At 37.8% G+C, this 12,241-nt stretch overlaps 1 protein-coding gene across 1 annotated transcript in view; it reads right to left on the reverse strand.

Annotated features, from left to right (window-relative positions):
- Positions 1–3,545: 3,545 nt before the first annotated feature.
- Positions 3,546–12,241, reverse strand: part of NetB (Netrin-B) — an 88,667-nt gene continuing 79,971 nt past the window's right edge. Inside the window, exons 2-7 of the mRNA XM_018015507.2 lie at positions 7,195–7,383; positions 6,910–7,059; positions 6,720–6,827; positions 5,744–5,809; positions 5,448–5,679; positions 3,546–5,348 (exon numbers count right to left, since the gene is read on the reverse strand). Coding sequence (XP_017870996.1) covers positions 5,207–5,348; positions 5,448–5,679; positions 5,744–5,809; positions 6,720–6,827; positions 6,910–7,059; positions 7,195–7,383 — 887 coding nt within the window. The 3' untranslated portion in view covers positions 3,546–5,206. The remainder of the gene's footprint in view (positions 5,349–5,447; positions 5,680–5,743; positions 5,810–6,719; positions 6,828–6,909; positions 7,060–7,194; positions 7,384–12,241) is intronic.

Here is a 12,241-nt window from a genome sequence, read left to right on the forward strand (position 1 = left end):
ATACCATCTTATGATCTCCTGCTATTATATAAATATACTACATATATTCCGACCCCAGCATTCGTGGACTTTTCAACAGAAATGCAACTGCCTGATTTTAACAAAACGTTTTCCAGAGCACAGAGAGAGATAGATAGATAGAGAGAGAGAGAGAGAGAGAGAGAGAGAGAAAATGAGCGAGAGAGCGAGCACAAGCAATGTAATACTCTCTATCAATCCCACAGTCAAGGTCAAATGCTGCTCTATTTATTTATAGGTATTACCTATTACCTATTAGGTAAAAAGAAATTCACTTTCCTTACTTTAAAATATATTTTGATTTAATTTTAAATATTCTATAGTCGATATAATATGAAGATGGAAAGTCAACCTGAGCCCTGTAGTCGCACATACTTTACCTGTAATCACCTGAAAATTAACAAAGAAAGAGAGCCCGAAATAAAAATCACATTTCTCACCCATTGAATTTCGTAATATATATTAGCAATTTGTCCACTTAAATCGATTAAATTTTTGTGTCTTGATTTTTTTTGTGTGTGTTTGCCTTTTGCTTTTTGTGTTTCTTTGTTTACTTTGCTCGGTTTTATTTTGTTTTTACTTTTTTGTATTTAATATATTGAATTCTTTTAAAGTACACACATAAAAGTTGAATGATACATTTTACCTGCAAGCACACACACACACGCACACGCACACAGACACACACACGGCCACATTGCTGTGTGTATTGGTGTTGGCTTGTCTTTTGTCCAATAATTTTTTCTTTTTAGCTTTTCCTTTGTTTCCTTGTGTGTGTGTGGATGTCTGTTTGTAGAAGTGTATATATGTGTGTGTGTGTGTGTGTTTGTGCTTAAGTAAATATCAACTACAATACCTTAATATCCGACCATGCTCAATATACTCTGTTCCCAGAGGAATGAAGAGTATATTGGTTTTTGTTTTGCTGTCAGTTTGATTATCTTTCAATCATATTAAATTTATTTCCATATAATTGATTTTTGTTTTTGTGTTTTATTTTGTATCATATGTATTTCATTACAACATAATAATTTAGCAATAAATATTGTTGATTACGGTTCGCTGTTTATTTTATGTGTTTTTTTTTTCTTTCATGGCTTTTTTGTTTGTTTTTTGAGTATTTACAAAGATCTAAGAAAAAAAAATTGTCGCCGTTTTTTTTTTCTTCATGTTCATATATAGCATATGCATACATATATATATATATACTGTATATATATTTTTGTATGCGCTGTGAACTCGTATATATGCATTTAAATAGTGTTTATTATTATTATTTTATATATAAAATTGCTTGCATTCTTTTCATTTCGTTTTGTATCTATTATTATTTTTGTTTATTAACTTGCGACACACACAAAGATAATATATATATTTATATATTTTTAGTGATAAAATGGTTGCTTAAAAAAAAATTTAAAAAAAAATCGGTTTATATTTATATGTATATATATTAATTCTATATAACTTGACAATGGTGTATTTATGTGTATGTGTGTGTGTGTAGGATATGTAAAGTTAGTGTTGTTGTTGTTGTTGTTGCATTCAACCTACAAGAAAAGCATGTCACAAACATCTTCTACATCTTCTTCTTCTTCTTTTTATTTTTCGTTTTGCTCTGCAATTTATTTATGCTCAATATACACAAAATACATCAAGCATTTATATATGTATATATAGTATATCTATATATGTATGTGCTTGTATAAGTACTTTATTTATTATGTTATATATATATATTATATATATATATATATATATATATATATATATATATATATATATATATATATATATATATATATATATATATATATATATTAATAATAATAATATTTCGAAATACAGTGAAATGCCAACAGAATTTAATGTTTTCGCTTGGCTTTTTCTCTTTTTGAATTCATAATTTAAGTTTATGTTAAGTTAAAAAAAAAAGGTTGATATATATATATTTATGTTTATATATATATAATTTTTAAGGAAATAAATAAACGGCTCGACGTATCAACTAATGACTAATTTGGTTATGTTTTGTGTCTCAGTTTTTTTAAGTACTTTTTTAAAAAAGATTTTTTTTTTTGTAATTTTTTTTTTTTTTTTTTTAATTTTCTTTTCATTACGTTTTTCATTTTTTTGTTTAGCTCTTTTGTGTGCTTTTGTTGTTGATTTTTTAACGCGGAAACGGAAGTCAATTTGTCAGCTTTTAGGGCACAGAAATCTTAGATATGTGTGAATGTGTGTGTGTGTGTGTGTTTGTGTGTGTTTTGCCAAATGCTTGATATGTGCGTGTGTGTGTGTGTGTGTGTGAATGGGCCTGGCGCACATCAATTTATATGCTAATGGCGCCAGGCAAGTTATTTAAAATACATATGCCACGCCCCCACAACGCCCCAGCCAACAGCCTGTTAAATGAAGTAAGAAAAAAGAGCGAAAAAAAAAATAATCGCGCAGAAAAATCCAATTTATTTAAATATATATAAATGCGCGCACACATACACACATACATACATGCTTTGTGTGTGTGCATGTACATATATAAATTAATATGGCTTCTCATGGCTGCAGCGTGCTCCCACATTGGCTGGCCACGCCCTCTGCCGCCCCGTCCGCACTTCATTCAGCGCACGTCATGTTGACAAAATTCAGTTAACGCAAAAATCTCATTTAAATATGCATGAAGCCCAAGCCGCAGTCGCGTCCAAGCCGCAATTTAATTTCTCTCTCTCTCTCTCGCTCTCTTCTACTTAAAAAAAAAAAAAATTGTTTCGTTGTTGTTTTGCCTTTAACTTGCTGCAGGACACTTCACATTGTGTGAGTGAGCGAGAGAGAGAGAGAGAGAGAGAGAGAGAGAGTGTATTTGCTCTGTGTGTGTGTGTGTGTGTGCGTGTGCGTGTGCTTGTGCATTGTTTTCCGAGCTATGCCGCTTGGCTAATTATGCGGCCCGGGCGGCACACACAAATCTCAGCTTAAGAGCCGCGCCATGTTAACTACTATGCAGCTGTCCAACTCAGCTGATCAACATGTCCGGTTGGTGGGCTGCTCCGCTTGGACTTATAATATATCATGGTCACGGTCGCCGACTGTGGCAATGGGCCAATGACAAATGCCCACAGCGAAACACGCAGCCAGAACAACGTGTGGAGCACAAAGAGTGAGAGCGAGAGGGGCTGATACACAGGTCGCTTGTGCAGAACACGAAAATAAATTCATTAAAGCATTTATCAAGTTCGACACTTGCTGTCATATATCATGTTACATTTTGAGCTGTAACATGTTTAATCCGCGGCCCCACTCAAATGAAAGAGAATACCAAAAAAAAAAAGAAAAAAAAAAAAAAGAAAAACGACAACAAAAACACAATAAATGTAACTGTGTAAATGCAAGCAAAGGGGCACAGCGAGAGGGAAAGGGAGAGCGGCAGAGCCAGAGACAAAGCCTGGTGGAGGGACAGGGACAGGGACAGGGACAGGGACGGAAACAGTGGCAGTGGCAGGGCCAGGGGCATGAGGAGCGAGTGCGATAGATAGAGGGGCAACATATCACTGTTCAGCCTACGAAGTTGCATTCTTTTTTTTTTTTTTTTTTTTTTTTTAATTTGTGTAACGTGTTTCGTGTTGTTGTTTGTCTGTTTGTCTGCCTGTCTGTCTGTCAAGTTTGTTGGAATAAGCGCAAGTTGACTACAGTGAGCACTGTCTGGCGTGCACCGCAGTTTTAACGTGATTGGAGATTGTCTGAGAAACGAAGGCCCTTAAGAAAATGTTTCCAAAAAAATAAAAGCCGGTTGCAACTTGAACTGAACGCCCTTCGCCACGCCCCTGCCACCTTTGACAAGCATTCAAAGTTTTTTCTCCGCGCTTTTTATATGAATGCTAACTGATTTACATGCATAATTCAAATTGAAAATTGAATTCAAATAAATGCATTTTAAATTAATTTTACTGCCGCTGCTGCTGCTGCTGTCCGGCTGTTTGTTTATTATTATTTGTATTATTATTATTATTATGGGTTTTTTTTCTTCACTTGGACAAATTGTTATGCAAAAGCGCGTGAAAATCAACTAACAAATGGATGCGAATGGATCTGCATAATTAACAGCAAAACTGTTTGCATACATTTTAAAAATACAGATCGAACGGATTCATAAAAAAAAAAGAAATACGAAAAATAATAACAATAAAACTGCCGTTAAATGCAAACAGTAAAACCGAAAAACTGCTGGAGATAAAAACCAAAATACTCAAAACAAAAAATATCAAACGGCAAATATATCGAAAATATAAATCGAGGCAAACGAAAAAACTGTGATGAATGCGATATGCAGAGCAGTGTAAAAAAAAAGAAAAACAAAAATTCAATCAGCCCTGCAACTGAACTGAGGGATAGTCAGCGTATGAGCGACAGAAAAAAATCATAGACAGTGCAAATGACAGACAGGCTGCAGCAGAGGCCAGAAAATTCGTATGCGCATTTCTCTTGAATACCCCTAGCGCATGCTGCACTTCTATGCGAGAGCCTATGACTCTGCCTGCCTGTTTGCCTGCCCCGGCTCTCTGTTCGCTCTCACTCTCTCGCTCTGCCCATTACTTCAGCGCCTCTTCGCGCCTGCCCAGCCAATGGGCTTGCATGCTCCCCACTCCTTCCTCGCACCGCACAGAGCACGCGATATGCTACGCTTTTCGCACTTATTACAAATTTATAACTGTTATTTTATGGCCCTCATAAATGTGCTTGACACACGCACACGCACACGCCCTTTAGATTGTAATTAGCATTTGGCATGTTTGTTGTTGTTGGTGTAGGTGTTGTTATTGTTATTGTTTGCTTTTGCCTAGTGTTTCGCAGTGTTCGAATGTCTGTAGACTAGAATGCCGCTGAGTAGCTTAACTAGAGGATTTCAGATGTTTTTTTTTTTGTTTTTTTTTTTTTTTTTTCTGATAGATATATGCATGATGGGAAGACTCCGCTTTTTGTCTATAATAAGTATCATGTGGATAGTGTATTTTGTGTTAATGTCTGTGTGTCTGTGTGTGTGTGTGTGGGTGTATGTGAAGAGAGGGGGGATTAATTAAAACATGATGCCGAAAAAGGTCAGAAACTTGAGTAAACTGTACAATTTATACAAAAACCGATACCTAGCCAAGTGTATGAAATTGAAATCCGCTCTGACATATTCCGTTTCCGGTTCGATTCAACTGCATTTGCGGGCGCGCCGCTGGAAGCGCTTCATGCGCAACGACCACTCGTCCTTCCACTCCAACACCACGGAACTGGGTCCGATTGCCAGATAGCCCGGCGCTGCCTCCGAGTCACGTCCAAGTATTAGATACGATCTGCAAAGAGTTCAAGACGAAAAAATAGAATCATTGAAATCACGATATAACAAGCAATGCACATAAATTATAATTAATTCAGATTCGAGAGCTACTCACTTGTTCAACTTGATCTTGGGGCACTGGCACTCGATACTCTTGCGCGGCACCAGCAGCATCATATTGCCACGTCCCAGCAGGGAACTGGTTGTGCCCGACATGGGATTACGCTTGAAGATCGTCTGTATGTTTATCTCGTACTTGTAAATCTCGTTCTGTCGCTCGATTGAGAACTTCTCGGTGCTGATGTCCTGGGAGGCGCGATCATGTCCAATTACCTTGGCCAACAGAGCTGCAATCGAGTTGAGTGTGTGAGCTGGGCTCTAGCCAATAGAATGCGCATTGCGTATACGTACCATAGTCCTCCATGCAAAACTTGTTCAGATTCAGCTTCTTGGGGCTGGCCTTGCACTTGCCGCAATCTATATTTGTGTGTGGGGGGTGTGTGGATGTGGAAAGTTTATTATATAAGTATTTAGTAAATACTATTAAATAATATTAAATACTATTTATTCATTTTGTAAATGGAATCTTATTAGTTATTAGTCGCTACGCTAGATTTCTAAAAACTCTCCAATCCCCTTTACTGAACAACTCTCCAAAACTGTAAACTTTCTCGTAATCTTCTCTCAATTATCCATAGAATCTAATTAATCGGTAATTAATATCCCAATAGCTTAGCTCTACTTGTAGCTCTCCGCCATACACTCATAACTCTCCCCGAGCAACTCTCCAAAATCTCTATTTAATCGTTTATTAGTAGCCCAATAGCTGAGCTCTACTTGTAACTCTCTACGAGTCACGAGTAACAAGACATTACTGTAAAGTTATAAGAAACTCTGTTCTTATGTGTGTATATATGCAACAACTCTCCACAATATTTTTCTTCCAACTCTCCACAAGCTATTGTCCAACTCCTCGTCATTCGATGCCCCATTCGCCAATAATGCGTTTTATAGCTCAATAACTCCAATAACTTTATAATTGCAACTCTCCACTGTATACTCTGAGATCTCCACAAATAATATGCACAAATCCTTTATATCTATTTATTTGGTCATACATCAATTAAATATTTCAACAGAGTAACCATGACTTGGAACTCTCCACTCTACGCTCGCAACTCTCCACGATTAACTCTTTCTTTTTGCTCATAATAACTATCTTAACACTCTCCAAATATTCACAACTCTCCACGAGAGATTTCTGCTGCAGATCTTTCTTCACTCTTTACAAAAGTCTACAAGACGTCGCTTGTCTTATGTTACTCTGCACTTATCAGTTCACATATCTCAACTAGTTACTCTCCACTCATTTCACTACAACACTTACACTTTTTCATTTCCTCAGCCTGAGAGCCTCCGCCATCTTTGTAGTCGCCAGTTCCACTGCCGCCGCCAGCGCTTTCCGCTTGAATCATATTCGCATTTGTGGGCACCTCTGTTAATATGCAGCAGAGAAACATTAATAACAAGGCCACACACAGAGAGAGGGAGGGGGATAGTGAGCACTAGATACTTACTTATGCAGGGCGCCACATGAGAGCGCGTCTGCTGATAGCCGCGTGCACAGCGATTGCAAGTGAGGCCAGTGACGCCCTCCTTGCAGGGACACTGACCACTCAGATGATTGCACGTCTTGCCGGTGGAGCCCACGGGATGACAGTCACAGCCTAAAGCAGATAGAGCGAAAGAGAGACAGAAAGAGAGAGAGAGGAGAGAGGGAGAGTCATCATTAGAGAGAGACATCTGTGCTGTGTGACAGTTAACTAGGCCGCTGATTGATGGCCAAAACAGCTGCTACTTACGTTTGCACACTTTGCGATGATTGGGTGGCTTGGTGGCATCCCGGTAGTAGCCCTCGCGACAATAGTGACAATACCTTCCGGTCGTATCATGCTGACAATTATAGCAAACGCCGCCAGACACGCGGCCGGACAACTTGTACAGCTCCAGGTTGAAGCGACAACGGCGAGCATGTCCATTGCACTGGCACACTGAAAGCACAAAGAGATCACACGGTCAGTTGATGTAAAGTAGGGGGAACTTAAAGTATAGCAATATTACTTATATATTATCAATAGTCTTATCAAATAAGTACGATTTTTTTATTTATGCTAAAAATACGCTAATGATTAAACTTCGATAACTACTTTAATCGATTTACTGCAGAGAAGTTATCGATTAATAAATAAAGCTCTAATTTCACGCCAAGTACTGTGGGACTTCCTAGTCGACATTTTTATTTAATCTCTTATGTTCTAGAACAAAAAGACGGATAAACGCAAGAACGGACATACAGGTGGACAAAAAGATGGGAGGACATATGAACGGACGAATGGATGGGAGGTCGTATGAACGAAAGGAAAAACGGACAGGCGGACGAATGCGTAAACGGGCGGATAGACAGAAGGGCAGACGAACGAACAGACAGACAGATGAGGAAACGAACAGACAGCCTGAAGGCGAACTGACAGGAGAAACGAACAGCCCTACATTTTAATCTTTAAAATCTTATAATATTAAGAATTAATAAGATACAACAGATGTAAGCCTCGCTGCAGGCTAGTAGAGATTTTATGACCAAATCTAATAGGCTTGGATGAAACATTTAATTTATATATAATGAAATAATTTATATAATGTATTGTATATGCATATACATATATATATTTTTGTATAATATAATTTGAGCTTATTAATTAATATTTATTTTGGTATACAACTTTTTAATATGAAATAATTTATAATTTATAAAATATTATAATTTAATTTTTATTAATTTAATTTCATAATTCTATATCCAAAGCTTGTCGAGTTTTTCATTGGTTTCAGTGGTAAAAGAAAATATGTTACTCAAGTTATATTGGTAACATTCCCAAGTTTCATAAATATTGTTTTCATAAAGACATTGCTTCATCTTTAAGTTGAGTGTTTTTCTGTTTGAAACGCTCATGAATGTATATTCATTTATTCATCTTTGAGATTGTATCGTTCGCTTAAGCTCTTTAGTATGTCTGAGTCCCTACCAGCCCCAGTTCCAGCCCCAGCCCCTGTTCCGGCCCCAGCCCCAACTCAACTCAAACCTAATCATTTAATGGCAGTCGCTTCTCGCCTCGCACATTTCATAAATAATTAATAATCAAAGATATTTTTTACGTGCTTTACTTATCCGTGCTACTGAGCTACAGCCACGCTCCCTGCCGCTGTCGCCCCTCTACCGTTTGGATATGATTGATTGTTGGTTTGGCTGTGTGTGGTTGATTGATGAAACTGCAAGCAAACTACAATGCGAAGGGCGGGCGGAGGAGGTGGAGTGCGGGGGCCACCTGTACCTTGACGGTGCTGCTGCGACTTTTTATCGATTTCATTGCCGAGCTGACCCAGGTTCGAGTGAGTGTGTGTGTGTGTCTGGCCGGACTAAACCTTAAGCGTCAGCGTCAGTCAGCGTAATGCCGGTTTAATTAGTTGGCCAATATCATAAAATAATTTTAGCCAACTAATTGGCAGCACTTGACTGCAATTTATGTGCCACAGCGTGCTACACAGCTCCAGCAGCCAAGGCATTAAGCGTGATTTATACCAGACCCAACTCATATATATGTACATACATGTGTTTATATGTATATATATATATTCATATATATATACGAGCATCGACAGAGCTTTATCTCTAGCATGGTTACGTATGGGTCTGTTGCCCACGCAGTTCGACTTTGACTTGCACACGCATGAGCGCCTGCTTTGTGATGAGGAGACGGCGGAGGACGAGGAGTAGGAGGAGGCGTAGCAGCTGGAGCAGCGCTGTCAGCTGGAGAACAACACAAAATATGTCTCTTGCCTCTCTACTCCGACTCCAGCTACAGCTACAGCCACAGCTTCAGCTCCAGCTCCAGCTCCAGCTCCAGCTCCCCAGCTCCCCAGCTACGGCTCTGTCTGTGACTCTGGCTTACGGCTGGTGCGACTATTGTGATGGCTGTTGCTTCATATTTTTCATATCTTACGTCTGCATCATCGACGAAGCTGACAACAATGGAGACGCAGTCCGCAGTCCGGCAGTGTGCCAGCAGGAGGCGGCTGTCGGGAGGGGGAGGGGGAGGGGTAGGGCGTGGCAGAGCGCGGGCGGCCGGTTCACTTATTTGGCAAATAACAACAATGGACAATGCGGCAGGCAATGCCTCAGCGTTGACTTTATCCTTGCTACCGAGGCGCATCACATATAACGAGATCTGCCTCTCCCTCTTCTACCTCCTCCTCCATCACTCTCGCTCGGTCTTTCTTGCATGGCAGTTATTCGTCAATGATGCTGCCCTCCCTCTCACCCTCTCTCCCTCTATCCGTCTGATTCCCCTCCTCATCGTTTCACAAATTAAAATGAATTTTTATTTTCGACTTGACACTCGCCCAAGCTGTTATATCAGCTATCTGAGAAGGTTGGCAAACGAGTTACCCGCCAAATGAATCGCATCGAGAGCTTACCCAAGTTATATCATTTCGAAAGAAAATGTGAAAGTTGCAACAAGATGCTGGAGAAATTATAACAAAGTGTAAAGAAGTCAGGAAGAGAAGAATTTCTTTCTATATATAATAAATAAATATATATATATATATATATATATATATATATATATATATATATATATATATATATATATAAAATAATTCTATTTTTATTTGATTTTTAAATATTATTATATTTGAAGCTTTTCCCATCTCTAAATAATATAGACTTTACTTCATAATTACGAATTTATGGTAAACAAGAATTTACAATAAATAATATAGATTTGTTCAAAAACTTTAAAACAAAATGCTTTATTATTCATTTCTTAACAATTTGGTTTTATTATTTAACATTTAAAATTAAAAACAAAACAAAAATTGTACCTAATATTATTCTTTCAAGAATTTCAAAGCCAACTAATATTTAAAAGCATAAAAACAATAGTTGAGCTAGAAATAAATAAAAATAATAATAATAACAAATAAACAAATAATAAGAAATATTACGAGTTGTTTATAATTACAAAAAAAAATAAAAATAAAATAAAAATAAAAATAAATAAATAAATTAAAATAAATAAATAAAAAAAATTGTATATACAAAATATGATTTGAAAACTTATTTTGTCTAAAAATCATAAGATAATATAAGAATAACTTGTATTTCTTACGGATTTAAAATATACTTAAAATATAGAACCAAAATGAATTTATGTAATTTTTTATAGTTTACGTCATTTTAAAATAAATTGATATCTTTATTTTATCATTTTAAATTTGTATTTATTTATTTATTTTTAAATTTATTAATTAATTTAAATGAATTGATACAAAATAAAAAATCCAATTTAAATAAAAACCCAACGAAATCAATTAAAACCTAATGAAATACTTGGAAAGCATTTTTTATATACAGACATAATAAATTAAGTTTTCTTTTTTAGCTGCTTTGCAAGGCACTCGAGCATCGATGAGACTGCGATATATGTATGTATATGTGTGTGTGTGTGTGTGTGCAGCATATTTGGGGCACAGTTATTGGCATTGAGACACGCATTGTAAATGAGCTGATTTTGCGAGCAGCAGCAGTAAGCCAAGTTGAGCTGCTGCCACATAAATACCAAAAAGTCAGTGGGCAGGAGGCGGAGGGGCTAGACTGATGAGCTAAGCAGCTGAATGTTTAGTTGATGATGCACACACACACACACACACACACACACACGCATACACTCAGAAATTCCAATGAAAAGACAATTGGAAAATAAAAGCCAAATAGTCGAAAAGGCGAAATGAAATGAAATTATGTGACGCTCTCGATGATTAGCTAAAGTAGCGTATAAATTGTGTGTGTGTGGTTTTTTTTTCTGGGTTGGGTTGGGATTAAGCGAAGCATGTCGAGCACTATAGACTACATTAAAACACGCTGTGGCTTTTAATGTGGCACACAACTCGTACCGCTCTCTCTCCCTCTCCCTCTCCCTCTCTATATATATAAATCGAGGCACTCAATCAGCCTAATTGGAAACAATAAAACGCATTTTAACGCGAAATTTTCTTTACAGCTCATTTGATTTTCAACGCGCCGACTCGTAGCCAAACTTTTCGAAGCACTCCACACTACAGCAGAGCAGAGCGAGGCACACATTGCCCCATTATTCATCCATACAGTCAAGCAACCACTCATCGATGCATTCAATTGAATGGCATCAAAAAAAAAAAAAGAGTTGAAAAGGAAAAAAAAAAAAAACAAGCCAGCTGAAGAAAGAAGAAAAGTTATTGCCGGGGTTGAGCGAAAAGTTCGACAGATCATTGGCGAAAGATTTTACATTTTGCATTTTGTGGCATTTGCCGCCCCCTTCCGCTAGCCAGACAAGCCCCCAAAAACAGCCAACTACTCCGCCCATAGCCAAAAAACAAAGAAACAAAGAAAAAACAACTCACATTTCGCATCTGGCAGGCAATTTTTTGATATACGACTTTCGTGGCGAAAACAAACAAATTTGCAGGCGGTCGAGAAAGAAAAGTTCATAATTTTGCTGGCTTTTTAATTAAATGCCAAAGCAGCGAGCGAGTGCAAAACACATGCAAAAAGAAAAGTGCGAATGGAAAGGCACACACACACACTTACACACACACACAACAAACAAGCCGAAGAAGAAGAAGATGCAGAGAGCGGCGCATTGACGAGGAGGAGTCGGAAGAAAACATGTGAAATTCATTTGGCACCATGCGAATGAGTGCGAATGCGAGTGCGCGTTGCCATAGACCGAGCAGAGACCGTGGGACTACATCGACGGCTAGCGATAGATAAGCCCGGGCCAGGCCGGAAGAATGCTGGGTAAGGGGCAAGGC

This window comes from Drosophila arizonae, chromosome X (genome assembly GCF_054131065.1).
Source record: "Drosophila arizonae isolate 15081-1271.41 chromosome X, UAZ_ARI_1.0, whole genome shotgun sequence".
Lineage (NCBI taxonomy): Eukaryota > Metazoa > Arthropoda > Insecta > Diptera > Drosophilidae > Drosophila > Drosophila arizonae.